Genomic DNA, 21,178 nt, shown 5'->3' with positions numbered 1-21,178 from the left:
TGTTCGATAGGGTTCATGTCTGGAGAACATGCTGGCCACTCTAGTCGAGCGATGTCGTTATCCTGAAGGAAGCCATTCACAATATGTGCACGATTGGGGGACGACTGGTCGTCCATGACGACGAACGCCTCGTCAAAATGCTGCCGATATGGTTGCACTATCGGTCAGAGGATGGCATTCATGTATTGTATAGAGCCTTCCATGACCAGCAATGGCGTACGTCGGCCCCACATAATACCACCCCAAAACAGCAGGGCACCTCCACCTTGCTGCACTCGCTGAAAAGTGTGTCTAAGGCGTTCAGCATGATGGAGTTGCCTCCAAAAACGTCTCCGACGATTGTATGGTTGAAAGAATTTGCGACACCCATCGGTCAAGAGAACGTGATGCCAACCCTGGGCGGTTCATTCGGTATGTTGTTGGGCCCATGTGTACCGCGCTGCATGGTGTCATGGCTGCAAAGATGGACCTCGCCATGGACGTCGGGAGTGAAGTTGCGCAACATGGAAAGCGCTGTTGTTCTGCGCAGTCTTAGTCGTAACACAATGTCCTGTGGCTGCACGAAAAGCATTATTCAACATCGTCGCGTTGCTGTCAGGGTTGAGCCATAATCCGTAGGTAGCAGTTATCTGCTGCAGTAGTAGCCCTTGGGCGGCCTGAGCGAGGAATGTTATAGACGGTCCCTGTCTCTCTGTATCTACTCCATGTCCGAAGAACATCGCTTTGGTTCACCGCGAGACGTCTGGACCCTTCCCGTGTTGAGAGTCCTTCCTGGCACAAAGTAACAATGCGGACGCGATAGAACCGCTGTATTGATCGTCTAGGCATTGGTGAACTACAGACAACACGAGCCGTGTACCTCCTTCCTGGTGGAATGACTGGACCTGATCGGCTGTCGGACACCCTCCGTCTAATAGGCGCTGCTAATGCATGGTTGTGCACATTTCTGGGCGGATTTAGTGACATCTCTGAACAGTCTAAGAGATTATGTCTGTGATACAACATCCACAGTCAACGTTTGTCTACAGGAGTTCTGGGAACCGGGGTGATTCAAAACTCTTTTTGATGTGTGTCCATGTACAGGATGAATCACCTAAAACTTGCACTACAAGTATTGCAGAAATGGAAAGCGCTTTTGTTCTGCGGCTTTCACAGTATGGATTGGTAGTCATGGGCTCGTATTGTTAACCAATACACAGATGTAATAACACTTAGAGAGTGTATTTTTGTGCCAAATAAACTTTCTAAATGGAACAAAGCATACTGACTTTAACGAGCTAAAGGTAGGATAAGTTAGAATGTTAGTGGTGTTTGTTGCAGGATTCTAGTGCGAGTCGTTTACGAGATATCGTATTTTGAAAAGTTTCTACACCGACACATGTTCCTGCAATTCAAGCTGCATAGATGCTAGGTACGATAATGTTATGTTTTCTTACAGTATGCTTGTGTGTTACTTGAGAGCACTGCGACTTTCTGGTCAGTTAGTGAGTGACATACAGTACAAGCAGTAGGTCGTTAGTGGATGATGGAATTTACCAACGGAGAAAAAGCTGACTTGCTTATGCTGTATGGAGAGCTTAGGAAGAATGCAGTTCGTTCTCGTATAGTGTATGTGGCAAGATACCCCAACAGACGTCAACCATCTCTGCAGTTATTTATCAACCTCTGTAACCAGTTACGTGTAAATGGTTGTGTAACATGTAGACAACTAAACAGAAAGAAACAAGTGACGACAGAAGAGGAGGAAATAATTATTCTTCCTGCTGTTGCAGTTGATCTGCACGTTAGCTCCCGCGCCATCGCAGGAAGAACTGGCACGTATCAGGCAATTGTAGTACGCATTTTCCATCGGCATAGGTTCCATCCCTCTCACATCTCTCTCCGTCAGGCTCTGCATGAGAACGATTATGAGAATCATGCTAACTTCTGTACATGGGCATCAAGACGGGGACTCCAGATGTGTCAAGTAACTAGGTTAGTAATGAAGCCACATTTACCGATCATGGTCAGGTAAACTGCTGAAACATGCACTATTGGTCTGCTGACAGTCCCCATTGGCTTCGTTAGGTGAAACGTCAGCCTCCATAGGGTGTAAATGTGTGGTGTGGGACAGTTACTATCAGCTCATAGGCCCATTTTTCATAGGCACAACACTGAACACAAGCAAGTATCGCAGCCTTTTAACAGACCATCTTCTACGGATGCTAGAAGATGTTCTGCAAACTAGGAGGAACCTGTGGTGGTTATCTAGCCCACAGTGTTCGAAGTACTACACCATGTCTTCACGAATTGTTAGAAAATCGTTGGATTGGATGCATATGATCTGTATCTTGGCTGGTCCATTTCCCAGATGTGACGCCTGTAGGCTTTCTTCTGTGGGGAAAGCTGAAAGACGTTGTCTGCAAGGAGATACCAACTACACTAAATGATATTCAACGACGTATTACTGCACCCTGCTCGGACATCTCTGCTGAACTGTTAGCACATGTGCAGCAATCGTTCCAATTCAGACTGGAAGCATGTATTACCGCTTCTGGTGATCAGTTTGAACACAGCCTGTGAGTAGTGGAGTTAGGTGGTTTGTGGGACAGCTTGCATAGTTGCCAAGTGTATTCAAAATGACGGATCCAAGACGGCGGCCGTAGATGTGGCAATGTCACATTGACATCATGATGGGACTTTTAAATTTTAGTGGGAAAGTAGGCCAATTGGGCTACCCCCACTAACCTAACTCTCCTCACCCCTTCCAACACTCCTTTATCATTACCCACCCTCCACCACCACCACCTGCGCCACGAAATGGGGGGAAACAGTTTATGTCCAGCTGCCAGAGAGAAAGGTTAGATTAGCGCACTTTATTTATTCTGGGTGGGGAACTGACAGCTGAAGTGTCCTCTACACTCCACCAGCCTCTGTCCCACTTACCACTGTTTCTGCTACTCCCCACCCGCACGTTTATCCATTTGTGGTTGTACAATATAGCGTTGGGTTTGTGTTGCTATCGATGAATGGAAGGGAGAGGGTGCAACATGGTGCCTACTCCTTCTGAACAGCAGCAGGGGCTGCAGAATTTAAAGTCCCCATCCGGCTGACCAATCACCATCAACAGTGTCACATGCCCTCACTTCATGAGATAATGTGAAGAGGTTTCAAATTTATTCCAAGACACTGAAGCAAAAAAGGCGATCAGTAATTTTACGCCACAATCTCACCTTCCTTTGCCTGCCAAATATTGGCAGCGAAAATTTTCTACCACTAGAACTCGAACCAGCTTACCTCCGAACCGAGCGCCACTGCATAGCCGTGCATTAGCATCCTCTGCTACGGAGGGTGCAAACAATGTATAGAACTATTTATAAATAAAGTGCCATACACTAAGGTGAAAGAGGTATGGGATACCTTTAAAATCGCGACGAACCTCCTTTTGCCCGGCTTAATGCAGAAATTCGACGTGGCATGGACTCAACCAGCCGTTGGATGTCTCCTGCAGAAATACTGAGCCATGCTTCCTCTACAGCCGTCCATAACTAAGAAAGTGTTGCCGTTAACGGATTTTGTGCACAGACTGACCTCTTGAATATGTCCTATAAATGTCCCAGCCAGGCTGCACAGTGCCGAGCGGTTCTAGGCGCTACAGTCTGGAACCGCGTGACCACTACGGTCTCAGGTTCGAATCCTGCCTCGGGCATGGATGTGTGTGATGTCCTTAGGTTAGTTAGGTTTAAGTAGTTCTGAGTTCTAGGGGACTGATGACCACAGCAGTTAAATCCCATAGTGCTCAGAGCCATTTGAACCAGCCAGGCTGCACAGTGCCTTGTTGACAACGGATTCGTGAGCTCTGCGTCACACTCCAACACTATCATCAGCTCTTACCAACTGAGATCGGGACTCACCTTACCAGGCCACAGCTTTCCAGCCGGCCTGTGTGGCCGAGCGGTTCTAGGCGCTACAGTCTGGAACCGCGCGACCGCTCCGGTCGCAGGTTCGAATCCTGCCACGGGCATGGATGTGTGTGATGTGTCCTTAGGTTAGTTAGGTTGAAGTAGTTCTAAGTTCTAGAGGACTGATGACCTCAGAAGTTAAGTCCCATAGTGCTCAGAGCCATTTGAACCATTTGAACAGTTTTCCAGTCTTCTAGGGAACAACCAATATGGTCTCGAGCCCAGGAGAGATGCTGCAGGCGATGTCGTGGTGCTAGCAAAGGTACTCACGTCGGTCGTCTGCTGCCATAGCCCATTAACGCAAAATTTCGTCGCAGTGTCATAACGGATATGTTCGTTGTAGCCACACATTCATTTCTGCGGTTATTTCACGCAGCATTGCTTGTCAGCTATCACTGACAACTCTACGCAAACGCAGCTGCTCTTAATCGTTAAGTGAAGGCAGTCGGCTATTGCGTTGTCCGTGATGAGAAGTAATGCCTGAAATTTTATATTCTTGGTCACCTCCATATGGCTGCATTCCCCGTTTCGTTCCACCACCTAGGGCTAGTGGACACATAACACCTCGGACTTCACTACCTCAGCAAAAAATAAAAGGACGTCAACTGTTTATTGACTGAGCCACTGAAAAAATTATACTGGATGTAATCATGGATATAAACCTTACGTTGTTCAAGAAACAACCCTTGAGAAAATTGTGGCTTGGAAGTATCATCTGAATCGTAAAATGAACTATTAGTTAAGAAGATGTGAACAGAAAGGCAGTTGGAAGATAGAGGATGTGTTGGCTAAACTTCACTAAAGAGCTTCCATTTGCTGTGCGATTTAAGGAGGAGTTTGATGATGTTTCGTTTGTTCGACGCTCAACCGCGCGGTCATCAGCGCCCGTGCAAAGTCCCAATTTCTACACAGTCCATTTTCTTTTCACAATCCAATCTAGTCACTCTCACAAATGATGATGATGATGAAATGATTAGGAGGACACAAACACTCAGTCCACGAAGAGTTTTATGAGGAGCTTAGTGCGCTGGAAGGTAAGAAGAAAATAAGTACAGTCAAGAAGCTCTCATCGTCAGACCTCAAATCTTTCCAAACGTCCATCCTGTCTATAACAAAAAAAGTACAATGATTTGATATAACTGTCCAAGTCAGTGCTTCCTGCACTATGATCGGAATATCGGCCATTTTACGAAAACCTTCCTCATGAAAGGGATCCGGAACGATGTGAATCATCCTTGGAGGTGCAATGACTGACTTCTGACAATGACAATAGTTTTTGATATTTTGTGGTGTGTTTGGACGTGAAATAGTGAATGAATAACAACGCATTTCAGAAGCTTCGACATTTAATGTGTGATTAAAACAATTCTTGCATTTCAACATTACTATGTATTTATTTGCAAATGATAGTTCCCAATTGGTTTATGTCGGAAATTACAAGTAGGTACCTCGCCATCTCGAGCAGGACACAAGTAGATATCTCCTCTTTTTGGTTCAAATGGCGCTGAGCACTATGGAACTTAACATCAAAGGTCATCAGTCCCCTAGAACTTAGAACTACTTCAACCTAACTAACCTAAGGATATGACACACATCCATGCCCGAGGCAGGATTCGAACCTGCGACCGTAGCGGTCGCGTGGTTCCAGACTGAAGCGCCTAGAACCGCTCGACCACCACCGGCCGGCTCTCCTTTTTTATTAAAAATAATTTTCAAAGAAAAATCGGAAGAAACCTACCAGTACTGACCATTTTAAATTAATAAACACTTCAGATTGCAGACACTTTGTGTAAGGTGAGGCTTTATAATTCCGAGAAATTTTCAAAAGCGTTTTCTTTCAATAACAGCTATTTTAAGTTATCTAATTGTTGTACTAAGGGGACGAGGTCACCATCTCTCCCACGGTAAAAAAATAAGAACTAAACATCACTTCTAATGCTGCAAGAAAAGAGATAATATGATTCCTCGAACCGGATGTAAGGTACTTGAACTGAAGTTACTGATCGTATTTGCTTTATCGCAAAGCAGATAATAGATAATTCCTCAGCGATCTGTGGATATATATACTGCCACTACCACCGCGTCCGCTCACAGGCAAACATGCATTCCATCGTGCTGCTGCTGATTGCTACGGCCTTCTCAACGCGGGTAGCGGCCGTCCCTCGCCGTCCCGTGATTCAAGAGGTACGCTAATCGTTAAGCTTAGCTTCTCCATATTCAGCCGCTTTTATGAAATTGCCTTTTGTCAACATTAGGTCTTGCTATTTGACGTCTTCGACTAGATTTTGAGAGATGAGGAATTTTTTCAAAATCGAGCCTTGTTCTCAGCTGCCATTATAGTTACAATCCATCATGTTTCTTCCACAGCTCTTGATTTCCGACAGGCACTAGATAAAATTTCGCAACGTTGCTTAGCGATCATAAAACGAGCTTACTGAGTATCAGATTTCCGATTCGATTCAGGACTTCCTTGTAGCTGGAACTCAACAATTCCTTCTTCGCATCAACTTCAGATGTAAATATAACTGTTATAGGGCCACTGCTAATTATCATTTGGACCTAGGTGACAAAAGACATGGGATACCACCTGATATTGTCCCGCAACTCTTTTCCCCGCATACTGCAGAAGCTCGACGTGACATGGATTCAACAAGTCATTGGAAGTCCCTAGCAAAAATATGAGCGACGCTGCCGTTGTATTCGTCATTAATTGTACACTACTGGCCATTAAAATTGCTACACCAAGGAGAAATGCGGATGATAAACGGGTATTCACTGGACAAATATATTGCACTAGAACTGACATGTGATTACATTTTGACGCAATTTGGGTGCATAGATCCTGAGAAATCAGTACCCAGAACAACAACCTATGGCCGTAATAACGGCCTTGGTACGCCTGGGCATTGAGTCAAACAGAGCTTGGATGGCGTGTACAGGTACAGCGGCCCATGTAGCTTCAACACGATACCACAGTTCATCAAGAGTAGTGAAGGGCGTATTATAACGAGACAGTTGCTCGGCCACCATTGACAGGACGCTTTCAATTGGTGAGAGATCTGGAGAATGTGCTGACCTGGGCAGCAGTTGAACATGTTCTGTATCCAGAAAGGCCCGTACAGGACTTGCAACATGCGGTCGTGCATTATCCTGCTGAAATGTAGGGTTTCGCAGGGATCGAATGAAGGGTAGAGCCACGGGTCGTAACACATCTGAAATGTAATGTCCACTGTTCAAAGTGCCGTCAATGCGAACAAGAGGTGACCGAGACGTGTAACCAATGGCACCCCATACCATCACGCCGGTTGATACGCCAGTATGGCGATGAGGAATACACGCTTCCAATATGCGTTCACCGCGATGTCGCCAAACACGGATGCGACCATCATGATGCTATAAACAGAACCTGGATTCATCCGAAAAAATGACGTTTTGCCATTCGTGCACCCACGTTCGTCGTTGAGTACACCATCGCAGGCGCTCCTGTCTGTGATGCAGCGTCAAGGGTAACCGCTGCCATGGCCTCCGAGCTGATAGTCCATTCTGCTGCAAACGTCGTCGAACTGTTCGTGCAGATAGTTGTTGTCTTGCAAACGCCCACATCTGTTGACTCAGGGATCGAGGCGTGGCTGCACTATCCGTTACAGTCATGCGGATAAGATGCCTGTCATTTCGACTGCTAGTGACGAGGCCGTTGGGATCCAGCACGGCGTTCCGTATTACCCTGCTGAACCCACCGATTCCATATTCTGCTAACAGTCATTGGATCTCGCCCAACGCGAAAAGCAATGTCGCGACACGATAAACCGCAATCGTGATAGGCTACAATCCAACCTTTATCAAAATCGGAAACGTGATGGTACACATTTCTCCTCCTTACACGAGTCCTCAGAACAAAGTTTCACCAGGCAACGCCAGTCAACTGCTGTTTGTGTATGTGAAATCGGTTGAAAACTTTCCTCATGTCAGCACTCTGTAGGTGTCGCCACCGGCGCCAACCTTGTGTGAATGCTCAGAAAAGCTAATTATTTACATATCACAGCATCTTCTTCCCGTCATTTAAATTTTGCGTCTTCAGCACGTCATTTTCGTGGTGTAGCAATTTTAATGGCCAGTAGTGTAGATGTTTTGCCGGTGCAGGATGTTGTGCATGAGCTGACTCGATTATGTTCCCTAAATGGTCGATGGGATTCGTGTCAGGCGATCTCGGAGATCAATGCATCCGCTCGAATTTTCCAGAATGTTCTGACTTTACGCATTGTCATCCATAAACATTTAATCGTTGTTTGGGAACATTAAGTCCACGAAAAGTTTATAATGGTCTCCAAGTATCTGAACATAACCATTTCCAGCCAATGATCTGTTCAGTTGGACCAGAGGACCCACACCATTCCATGTAAACACAGCCCACACGATTATGGAGTTACCACCAGCTTGTACAGTGCCTTGTTGACAACTTGGGCTCATGGCTGCGTGGGGTCTGCGCCACATTCGAACCGTACCCTCAGCTCTTAGCAACCGAAATCGAAACTAATCTGACAACGTCACAGTTTTCCAGTCGCCGCGTGGGATTAGCCGAGCGGACTAAGGCGCTGCAGTCGTGGACTGTGCGGCTGCTCCCGGCGGAGGTTCGAGTCCTCCCTCGGGCATGGGTGTGTGTGTTTGTCCTTAGGATAATTTAGGTTAAGTAGTGTGTAAACTTAGGGACTGATGACCTTAGCAGTTAAGTCCCATAAGATTTGACACACATTTTTGAAGTTTTCCAGTCGTCTAGAGACCAACCGATATGATCTCGAGCCTAGGAGAAGTGCTGCAAGGCACTCGCATCGGTCGTCTGCTGCCATAGCCCATTAACGCCAAATTTCGGAGCACTGTTCTAATGGATGTGTTCTTCGTACATCCCCCATTGATTTCTGCCGATTATTGCAAGCAGTGTTGCTTGTCTGTTAGCACTGACAACTTTAGGCTAAGGCGGCTGCACTCACTCGTTAAGTGAAGGCCGTCGGCCACTGCGTCGTTCGTGGTGAGAGGTGATGTCTGGAATTTGGTATTCGCAGCACACTCTTGACACTGTGGATCGCAGAAGCGATTTCCGAAATTGAGTGTCCCATGTGTCTAACCCTAACCACCATTCTGCGTTCAAAGCCTGTTAATTAACGTCGTTCGTCGACAATCACGTCGGCAAGGTTTTCACAGGAATCACCTGAGTACAAATAACAGCTCTGCCAATGCACTGCCTTTTCATACCTTGTGTACGTATACTAACGCCATTTGTACACTGATCGGCCAGAACATTATGACCATATACGTAACCCCTTTAGCATGGATAATAGTGGCCAAGCATCGTGGCATGGAAGCAGTGAGGCCTTAGTAGGTCGCTAGAGTTGGCGCCACACCTGCACACATAACTCACATCATTCCCATAAATTCCGGGAGGGAGGAGGGGTGGGGGGATCTCTGAAGTCACATTCAACCACATCCCAGATGTGTTCCATCGGGTTCAGATCTGGCGAGCGAATCACTCCATCAGACTTCTGGCCTTCTAACATGGTGTATTTTCTTGAAAAAATGGCGCTGCCACCGAGAAACACAATCGTCATGAAGGGGTGTACGCGGTCTGCTACCAGTGTAGGATACTCCTTTGCCGTCATGGCGCCTTGCAATTGAATGTTCCCCAGAACGTTGTGCAGGCGCCACCAGCTTGTCTCGGTCCCGCCGTACAGGTGTCAAGAAGCTGTTGCCCTGAGAGACGGCGAATTCGCGCCCTCCCATCGGCACGATGAAGGAGGTATCCGGATTCATCAGGCCATGAAAAGCTCTGCCGCTGCGCCAACGTCCATTGCCGATGGTCATGTGCCCATTCCAGTCGTAGTTGCCGATGTCGATGTCGTGGCGTTAACATTGGCACATGCGTTGGTCATCGGTTGCGGAGGCCCCTTTTTAGAAGTGTTCGGTGCACTGCGTGTTCAGGCACACTTGTACTTCGGCCAGCATTAAAGTCTGATGTTAGTTCCGCCATAGCTCGCCGCCTGTCCTGTTTTACCACTCTACCCGACAGAGGACGTCCGACATCTGTAATGAGGGTGACCGCCCAACCCCACGACGTCTGGACATGGTTTCACCTTGGTTTTGCCACGTGTTGAGGACGCTCACCACAGCACTCCTCGAACACTCGACAAGTCGTACACTTTCCGAAATGGTCGTGCCGAGCCACCGGGCCATCACAGTCTGCCCTCGGTCAAACTGAGATAGATCGCGCGCCTTCCCCATTCGATATCCACAGTCGGTCATGGTCATAAATGTTCTGTCTGATCAGTGTATGTTCACTGTCCCACGACGTTTTTCACTTCAGTGTACATCATTGTTCAAGTGGATAACACCGGAGCTTTCGTGAGGCGTTGATGCTTTCACAGGAAGCCTACACCGCCATAAGATTGCAGTGAAACGCAGGGAGACTTGCTGCAGATCGATTACTGGTGCAGAGACTGGCAGTTGACCTTGAAAGTAAGTAAACGTAAGGTGCTGCCCAAAAACAGGTGACGAGGTACATTTCTTGTCGATTAAGCTGTTGACAAAAAAAATCCACTAGAAACATTTATCGAAATACCGAGATGTAGACATCAGCAGCGACATAAAGCGGTGTGACCGCATAAAACAGTAGAAAAAGCAGAGGCAAGGCTGACAATAAATTGGAGTATCTTAAGGAAACGTCACGTATCCACACAAGGAGCGGTCTGCAAAGCTTTTTTGTTAGATTCGAGGTTGAGATCTGCATCAAACCAGTCTCTGGGCTGAAGTTAACAACAACAACAACAGATTCGAGATTACTTTTCATCAGACTGTGACACTTACAAAGTAGAATAAACAGAAGAGAGACAGGATATTCGACAAAAAGCGGCGCGTTTCGTCTCGGGATCGTTAAGTCGACACGACAGCGCATCTGAAATATTTGACAAATTCGTCGCAGGCGCTACATTAGAGGCGTTCTGCATGGCGAAGAGGTGTACAGTTGACATTTCGATGTGTGACGTTACAAGAAGATTAGGTCAGCACGTAACTTCCATTTGCTTCTCGCGACATGACGATGACGTGAAAATCACAGAGATAACAGCTCATACGATGCTTTACCGACGTTCCATTCGTAAATGGAACATGTAAGGGGAGAAAAGGTTGTGGAACCGGACGAACCCACTAACGCACGCCGTAAAGTAGCTTGTAGTGCGTGTACGCAGGTACAGAGGTTCAGGTTTCACATATTCCGTGTGCTTCAGTTGGCGTATTTTTTACTGTGCCCACCTGCTATTTTTTCAGCATATGATTCCGTACAGTGTTGAATGTCCAGCCTACACGTTAAGGTCACTGATTCCAGCTCTCTTCACGAAGTTCTTCCTCGACGTGGGCTGTTTGTCATAGGGAAGCCTAGGGTCGGAGTTCTGTTACTTCCTTTCGCGTTCTCTGCTCGTAGCTTTCTTCGCAACTCGAGGAGCAATATCTGCAAAATAATTACAATTTCATTGACTCTGATATTTACCGAGTTAGAGAGTGCTAGCCACACATTAAAGATGTGAATTCACATACCGTCAACTGCCATTTTACCGTCCTGAGAGCCTTCTGTCGAGGTTTAAGGCTGCTATATCGCTCTTAAATCGGCTTAGGCAAACTGGGATGTGGAGTCTGCTCCTCCTGTTATGTAAAATCTAGTTTCTAGTTTCTGTTTCCATATTTTAGATTTTATCTTTGCACTGAGCAGTTAACGATTGTTACCTCGGCTTTTGTTCTCCACAATTCTATTAAAGTAACGTAGCGTTTTCCAACTTGCAGTCTTCTCCATTTATCGCTACACATAACCATAGATGCATCTGATCCAATAACGCTTCCTGCTTCCTCAGGTAGTCCCTTCTGTGCAGCTGATTACAAAAATGGTTCAAATGGCTCTGAGCACTATGGGACTTAACATCTGTGGTCATCAGTCCCCTAGAACTTAGAACTACTTAAACCTAACTAACCTAAGGACATCACACACATCCATGCCCGAGGCAGGATTCGAACCTGCGACCGTAGCAGTCCCGCGGTTCCGGACTGAGCGCCTAGAACCGCTAGACCACCGCGGCCGGCGCAGCTGATTACAGTATTTTAAATTTAGTACTCACCGTTATTTAGAATGAAGACCAGAGCACTTGTTACAGGGAGACGACGCCTTCGTGACTGTAGAGAACGGCGACCTGAGGGGCGTGGTGGCCACGTCACTGAACGGCGCTCTCTACAACCAGTTCCTCGGCATACCGTACGCAACGCCACCTGTCGCAGATCTTCGGTTCCGCGTGAGTACTACACATGAATAATCTATAAACTACAGTAGCCATTTGTATAATTCCACACATTTTGTAGGTACTCAAGTATATAAATGCACTTTATATAACTAATTATTTAAACCACCCCTTGTTGTTGACTTGTTTCAGTGCTATGTCAATCATGCACAGCATCATGAGGTCTTAGCATATTCATTTTGTAGGTTTCCAAAGGAAACAACAAATTAGTAGTGTACATCAGTCGGACGCCAGTTGTTACTATGACCTTAAATAATATGAAAAAACTCTGCGTTTCGCCTCGTTCCATTAACAAAACAACATGACGTTACCTCGTCATGTACAAGGACGCACGAACGCATGTACACACGTATCGATGCTGCAACGTCTTCCATAGCTCTTTGGATTAGAGGGTAGCAGGGCGCGTGCAAAACGTCAGGGGAAGCTTTTTGGTTGCGGTATCCAATCAAACGCATTTTCACGAGAGATCGTTTTTACTACGATTGAACTTCGGCGATTTGTGATAGTCTTGCTCCCGTCTAGCCACTAATAATCCGGACATTTCTCAAAGTTACGAACATTGTCTATACTGAGCGATTTCAGGATTTTCAGCTAAGTAATTATACAGGAGACCGATGGTAAATGTAGCGGCTCAGCCAGCACTCACCGCAGATGGACTCTCACGAAATTCCCATGTAAAAGTTCGTCTTGCATTCATAGATTATTGTTTGTGTAGTGAAAGAATGCTCAGGGTCGTTACAGGTTATTCTAACTACACAAACATGAGCATGTCACGGGTGATTAGCTACAAGGAGATCTCTGGTAGACTTAAAGAGTTCATACTCTGTGACCTCATAGTTAACTAATCTTCTTTATGTGACTAAATAATCATTCTTAGGATCAAAAGTTTCCTTCTAATGCTGAAGACTCTGATTTCTGTTTCTATCGCATAGGTTAATTGTTGTCGCCATGCAAGTAAAAAGGTCTGATGTACCCGCCCGGCTAGCTGCGCTGTCTAACGCGCTGCTTCCCGAGCGGGAAGGCGTGCCGGTCCCCGGCACGAATCCGCCCGGCGGATTAGTGTCGAGGTCCGGTGTGCCGGCCAGTCTGTGGGTGGTTTTTGAGGCGTTTTTCCATCTACCTCGGCAAATGTGGACTGGTTCCCCTTATTCCGCCTCAGTTACACTGTGTCTGCGATTGCTGCGCAAACACCGTTTCCACGTACGCGTAATCATCATTATTTTACCACGCATACATTTGGTGTTACACTCGTCTTCGGTGTGTGACGTTCCCGTGAGGTGTGGCGGTGAGGCCGAGGGGTGGGGGGGGTGGGAGAGGGGATGGTCCACTGGGGGCCGAACAGCACAATAATCCTGGCTTCGGTGTGGGGGGCGACGGTGGAGTGCGCGGACTGTTGTGGCCTGTTGTGGCGATATGAAACACTGAGGGCTATGGCGAGACGAAGCCTCTCCGTCGTTTCTAGATTCCCGATTTAATACGTACATACAAGAGTCTGATACTTATTTCCATAGGCTTGCCAGAAAAACGGCTGTAAACAACCTCAAATAGAACTTATTAGCATTTAGTAATTGATTTTTAAGTCGACCGTTGGCTACGAAAATTTTTTAAGGTTACCTTTATGTGACACACGTTAACATGCAGCTCCTACACTACCAAATCAAAACATTTTGTCTTTAGGCTGAGTTACCTTGTGCTTCACCACTTTGAGGTTCTTACTGTTTACACGATAGTAATACCTTAGGTTACAGTGAGGTACACTGTTACATTGTTCTGATCAACTGATACACATAGTGTACCCTGTTACGCAGTGGAAGTAAATATTATGCTCCTGTAATATTTGTTCCATTGTTTTCGACTACATGTAATAACTGACTCAAGTCATAGAATGAAATGTTTTGGTTTAACGAAATAACTTCTTACTTTCATTAGACTTTTTTCTGACAATCTCCAGTTTTTCCTCGGTGTAAAAATTTCGCAATGTGGTCAGTTTGTCAGTGGGCTAAAGTTCAAATAGGAACCAGTGGGCCCTAGCACAGACCCAGTGCACGCTTATTTGTCAAAATCATTTCTTTCCGCTTATGGACCATCTTGATGTCGTAGGCTTTGGGGAATGATATAATATTTTGTGGGTTAACATGAACTCTAACGGTTGCTCTATGGTAATGAATCTATTTAAGAAGAAGCAGGATCGTCGGTTCATGTAGACATACAATTATCAGTGATCCCCTATAAGGCGCCATATTTGCTCCAACTACCGTTCCACCTTCAACGCCTGTTAATTCGCGTCTTGGGGCCATAATCACGTCTGAAACCTTTTCACGTGAATTGCCCGTGTACAAATCCAATGCCCTTCTAAGCCCTGTGTGCGAGATACTACCGCCATCTGTATACGTACACATCGCTTTCCCATGACTTTGTTACCTCAGTGTATTTTTGTACCGTCTTATCTAAGTGAGAACCTAGCATCCTCAGTCACACCAAGGCTAAACAATCGACAATGACTGAAATTCGAACCTTTCGTTATCTTGCGATATGCAGACAGAGTGACGATACCTTACTGTATTAATATTTAAGTATTTGGAAGAATACGTCGTTTTAAAAGAATCTTACAGTGGCCGCTAAGTATGTGTGCTAGTGTGGACTGGTAAAGCGAGTTGCCGCTTGACCGTACGCCGACGTGTGCAGGCTCCGCAGCCGGCAGCCTCGTGGTCCGGGGTTCGGGACGCTCTGTCTTTCGCGGACGCGTGCGCCCAGCCCGTGTTGGCCGGGTTGCTGCCCTTCACTCAAGGCTCTGACGACTGCCTCTACCTCAACGTCTACGCGCCGGCTACGGCGAGTGGTCCTTTGCCCGTCATGGTCTACATCCACGGAGGAGCCTTCAAGACTGGTAGTTCTTCCGGAGCCACTCCGCACTATTTCGTGGAGAAGGGCGTCTTGTTGGTCTCAATCGCCTACCGTCTAGGCGCCCTTGGTACGTACATGGTTTTCTTTTTTTTGGGGGGGGGGGGGGACTACCTAATCTCATGCATTAACTATGAATATAATCTGAGATAAAAAAAGAACGCTACACGAAGGAATTTTCCAAATGGGACGAATATCGGATGATGCAATATGTGTACAGACAAACAAATGATTACAATTTGAGAAAAAATAAGATGATTTGTTCAAGAGAAAGATCTTCACCACAAATTGAGCAAGTTAATAAAGTGTTAGTTCACCTCTGACCATATACAAGCACTTATGCGTCTTGTCAGTGATTGACTGGGTTGTTAGATATCCTCCTGAGGGATATCGTGCACAATTCCGTCCAACTGGCGCGTTAAGTCGACAAAATCCCGAGCTGGTTGGAGGGCCCCGCCAATTATGCTGCAAGCGTTCTCATTTGGGGAGGTATTAGGAGACCTTGTTGGCCAAAGTAGGGTTTTCTTGGGTAAGGTATGGTCTAGCAAGCACGAAGACATGCAGTAGAAATCCTTGCCGTTTACTGATGCGCATTATCTTGCTGAAATTTAAGCCCAGGATGACTTGTCATAAAAGGCAACAAAACGGGGCGTAAAATATCGTCGACGTACTGCTGTGCTGTGTGCCACGGATGACAACCAAAGGGGCCCTGTTTTAAAATGAAATGGTACACCAGACCATCACTCCTGGTTGTCGGATCATATTGCGTGCGACATCATGTCCATAGGGGCTCAGTCCGAAGCAAGGTTCATAACTGAACACAATTCTACTCCACTCAATGAGATTCCCGGTCGAATTTGTCCAACATCACTGCATGCAGGCTTGTTGGTGTACAGAGATCAGTGGTCGTTTGTGCAAAGACGCGCCGTGATCTCAGACCCCTTTCTGTGATCTGCCTATTAATGGTCCTTGTGGTCACTTAAGCACCAGCCACACTTCGGATCGATGATGATAAATCCGGGGCTCTGAGCGCCTGTCACAACTGCTCGGTCCTGAGGTTCTGTCGTCTCTCTAGCTTCCTTGCTGACGCTGTGTTTGGCCATGGTTAACTTGACATCCGTCCACTCTCAAATGGTGATATCTGCTTATATTGTTCAGGAGTCTGTATACGAGGCGTAGTTACTGACGATCTGAGAATACGGAATTGAAATTCTCAAAGACTTTATGTCCTGGTATCGACATGTCCTCTGTCTACTATCCTTGCAGCCGCACGGTGACATTGCGGGCAACGTACACTTTATCCATCGGCCGCCAAAGATTACAGTTTTGCATTTTCCGTCGATACCTTTACGAAATTAGGGGGAAAACACCTACACGGAATTAAATGAGCGAGAAACAGTGCGACGGCGAAATAGAATACAATAAAATATAAAATCTTTCATCTCATTTCTTACGAATGTATTTATTCTGCAACATCGCACAATGCTGCAACCATCTGTTCGTTTTGGAAAATGACGAAACCATTACAAGGAAATATAGCTTACGTGTTTCCTTCACCAAAAAATTAATATTGTTGGAACTCGTCACTGCCCACAACGTTTCCACACAGTCAACTATTAATATAATATGGAAGAAAGGAAGGAAGGGCAGAAAGACGTGTTGGTTGGTTGTTTTGGGGAAGGAGACCAGACAGCGAGGTCATCGGTCTCATCGGATTAGGGAAGGACGGGGAAGAAAGTCGGCCGTGCCCTTTGAAAGGAACCATCCCGGCATTTGCCTGGAGCGATTTAGGGAAATCACGGAAAACCTAAATCAGGATGGCCGGACGCGGGATTGAACCGTCGTCCTCCCGAATGCGAGTGTCTAACCACTGCGCCACCTCGCTCGGTAGAAAGACGTGTGTTCTGCTTTGCCGTGTTATATGCAAATGTCCACCATGTGAAGTAGTGTGTCCCAATCTCTTTGTTCAACATCAACGTACACGCCTGGAAATGGAAAAAAGAACACATTGACACCGGTGTGTCAGACCCACCATACTTGCTCCGGACACTGCGAGAGGGCTGTACAAGCAATGATCACACGCACGGCACAGCGGACACACCAGGAACCGCGGTGTTGGCCGTCGAATGGCGCTAGCTGCGCAGCATTTGTGCACCGCCGCCATCAGTGTCAGCCAGTTTGCCGTGGCATACGGAGCTCCATCGCAGTCTTTAACACTGGTAGCATGCCGCGACAGCGTGGACGTGAACCGTATGTGCAGTTGACGGACTTTGAGCGAGGGCGTATAGTGGGCATGCGGGAGGCCGGGTGGACGTACCGCCGAATTGCTCAACACGTGGGGCGTGAGGTCTCCACAGTACATCGATGTTGTCGCCAGTGGTCGGCGGAAGGTGCACGTGCCCGTCGACCTGGGACCGGACCGCAGCGACGCACGGATGCACGCCAAGACCGTAGGATCCTACGCAGTGCCGTAGGGGACCGCACCGCCACTTCCCAGCAAATTAGGGACACTGTTGCTCCTGGGGTATCGGCGAGGACCATTCGCAACCGTCTCCATGAAGCTGGGCTACGGTCCCGCACACCGTTAGGCCGTCTTCCGCTCACGCCCCAACATCGTGCAGCCCGCCTCCAGTGGTGTCGCGACAGGCGTGAATGGAGGGACGAATGGAGACGTGTCGTCTTCAGCGATGAGAGTCGCTTCTGCCTTGGTGCCAATGATGGTCGTATGTGTGTTTGGTGCCGTGCAGGTGAGCGCCACAATGAGGACTGCGTACGACCGAGGCACACAGGGCCAACACCCGGCATCATGGTGTGGGGAGCGATCTCCTACACTGGCCGTACACCACTGGTGATCGTCGAGGGGACACTGAATAGTGCACGGTACATCCAAACCGTCATCGAACCCATCGTTCTACCATTCCTAGACCGGCAAGGGAACTTGCTGTTCCAACAGGACAATGCACGTCCGCATGTATCCCGTGCCACCCAACGTGCTCTAGAAGGTGTAAGTCAACTACCCTGGCCAGCAAGATCTCCGGATCTGTCCCCCATTGAGCATGTTTGGGACTGGATGAAGCGTCGTCTCACGCGGTCTGCACGTCCAGCACGAACGCTGGTCCAACTGAGGCGCCAGGTGGAAATGGCATGGCAAGCCGTTCCACAGGACTACATCCAGCATCTCTACGATCGTCTCCATGGGAGAATAGCAGCCTGCATTGCTGCGAAAGGTGGATATACACTGTACTAGTGCCGACATTGTGCATGCTCTGTTGTCTGTGTCTATGTGCCTGTGGTTCTGTCAGTGTGATCTTGTGATGTATCTGACCCCAGGAATGTGTCAATAAAGTTTCCCCTTCCTGGGACAATGACTTCACGGTGTTCTTATTTCAATTTCCAGGAGTGTAGATATACTACAAATACATACTTTCAGAACAGATTTGCGAACAACACTATTTAAATCAGAAATTGTAATAAAGAAGAAACCCACTCCAAGCTTTAATTTTTCATAACAATGTTCCAGAAGAATTATCCCAAATCAAAGTCTTTGCATTCTAGCTACAAGTCGAAGAATAGGAAGGTCATGAATGATATATCTCAGCTGATCAAGCAGTTTTAATGTAGTAAAGGACCGTTTACTATCCCGAGACTCGCATCTGAGTGGACAGTAGCTCAAACCACCGTCCAGCCTTCCAGGTGAATGCTGGGATGGTATTTCTGGAGAGAAATGACACACGTCCTTCTACCCTTCCTTCATTTCTTCCATATTAGATCAATAGTTGACTGTGTGGAAACTGATGAAAAATCAAGTCCAGTGAGTAGCCAAATATGTGTATGGCGTCTGGACATCTGAACCTCTTCATAACTGTCTCTATGAACTTTGGGAACCCGGTTTCTTCCTGTTTGACAATGTCCAAGGTTTGTAAGACATCGTATACGAAAGTGGGGAGAGGGATTGACATGAATGATACTTCCGTATAAGTACTGATTTGTGGTTAAAGGATCCCCTCCATTTTGGTGCATCAGTCTTCCCGCGCTGAGACGTGATAAAGAATCCTGTAAAACATGGACGTTAACTGTGTTCATATACAGGTTTGCTGAATTGTTACTTCAACTGTCTTAGAAATACGAACTGGGTGGGCTTGTTTCATGTAATTACCTTTATCACTAGCAGTCTGACAGAAGCACTATCTGTACACTCTTGGTGGTTTCCTATTTTTTCACCGGGTCTTTTAATTGTAAAATCTTACAAAGAAGAACATTGGAGTTAAAGATGTGACTTTTATGAAACATTGTACGTTGGATAGATGCCTTAGGTATCTTTGGAGCATTCGTCTGTATATTCATGTAGTCAGTAGTAAAGTAAAACATTTGAAACCCTTCGTAATTCAAAATCTGTCCTATTATTGACTGTTTTTATAATTTTGTGATTATTAAGATTCGAGGATTTAAAAACACAGTTAGCATTGTGAGCAATAAGTCTTAATTGTAAATAGGCCACTATTCTTCCATCCTCAAGAAAAAGACTTTCGTTTGTTAATGATGTTGTTGTGGTTGTCAGTCCAAAGAATTGTTTGACGCAGCTCTCCATCCTGATCTATCCTGTGCAAGTTTAGCTCTCCATAGGCCACCACACAGGGTACGCCGTGCTACTAGAAGGAACACTGACATTTTCAGATCTTCAGCAGTCGGCACAGCTTTGGTGACAGCGTAGCAGGTCATGTGTCACAGCAGTTGATTTCTGTTTTTCGATTTTGGGAATCTCCGTAAGACGTCGATTCCAAATCGATGGAATGTCTGGGCTACAGGCAGTACTGTTATCAGATTGCCCGAAGGTAACTACAGTATACGCTTTGTCGCTGGAATTCCACAGTGACTTGTATAGTGTCTAACATGTCGGTAGAGACCTGACCAGTAATACCTGCGTCTGATTCTTCCTAGAATCTTCGTGAATCCCAGATGACCAGATGTTCTAGCGTCGTGGAAATACATCAGGATAGCTGGCTGTCGATGCCCTGGGATGACGAACAGCCATTTCCGCCCCAATGGATTCAATTTGCTCTTACACAACGTTCTATTTATTAATTGGATTTTTCCGTTGGTCGGTTCCCCCATCTTCAAGACTTTAGTGGTGTGCAATACGTAAATCTGCAGAATTATTTAGCAAACGCTACAGCTTTTATCTGAAAGATAACCTCACTTTCACACAAACTTATGCTGGTATACATACTCATACCCCCCTCCCTCCCCCCATGAACCATGGACCTTGCCATTGGCTGGGAGGCTTGCGTGCCTCAGCGATGCAGATGGCCGTACCGTAGGTGCAACCACAACGGAGGGGTATCTGTCAAGAGGCCAGACAAACGTGTGGTTCCTGAAGAGGAGCAGCAGCCTTTTCAGTAGTTGCAGGGGCAAGAGTCTGGATGATTGACTGATCTGGCCTTGTAACACTAACCAAAACGGCCTTGCTGTGCTGGTGCTGTGAACAGCTGAAAGCAAGGGGAAACTACAGCCGTAATTTCTCCCGAGGGCATGCAGCTTTCCTGTATGGTTAAATGATGATGGTGTCCTGTTGTGTAAAATATTCCGGAGGTAAAATAGTCCCCCATTCGGATCTCTGGGCGGGGACGTCGTTATCAGGAGAAATACAACTGGTAGATCCCCTAATCGGGCTGGTAGGTTACAAAATTTAAAAAGGGAAATGGATAGGTTTAAGTTAGATGTAGTGGGAATTAGTGAAGTTCGGTGGCAGGAGGAACAAGACTTTTGGTCAGGTGAATACAGGTTTATAAATACAAAATCAAATAGGGGTGTGCTGGAGTAGGTTTAATAATAAACAAAAAAAGGAGTGTGGGTAAGCTACTATGAACAGCATAGTGAACGCATTATTGGGGCCAAGATAGACACGTAGCCCATGCCTACTACAGTAGTACAAATTTATATGCCAACTAGTTCTGTAGATGATGAAGAAATTGATATAATGTATGATGAGATAAAAGAGATTATTCAGGT

At 46.5% G+C, this 21,178-nt stretch overlaps 1 protein-coding gene across 1 annotated transcript in view; it reads left to right on the top strand.

The window, feature by feature from the left end:
* The first annotated feature begins 6,041 nt into the window (after positions 1-6,041).
* Positions 6,042-21,178, top strand: part of LOC126412953 (cholinesterase 1-like) — a 53,258-nt gene continuing 38,121 nt past the window's right edge. Inside the window, exons 1-3 of the mRNA XM_050082845.1 lie at positions 6,042-6,125; positions 12,128-12,262; positions 14,954-15,239. Of these exons, the coding sequence (XP_049938802.1) occupies positions 6,042-6,125; positions 12,128-12,262; positions 14,954-15,239 (505 nt within the window). The remainder of the gene's footprint in view (positions 6,126-12,127; positions 12,263-14,953; positions 15,240-21,178) is intronic.

This window comes from Schistocerca serialis, chromosome 7 (assembly GCF_023864345.2).
Source record: "Schistocerca serialis cubense isolate TAMUIC-IGC-003099 chromosome 7, iqSchSeri2.2, whole genome shotgun sequence".
NCBI lineage: Eukaryota > Metazoa > Arthropoda > Insecta > Orthoptera > Acrididae > Schistocerca > Schistocerca serialis.
The sequence above is the reverse complement of the archived record's forward strand: the minus strand, read 5'-3'. Positions and strand labels throughout refer to the sequence as shown.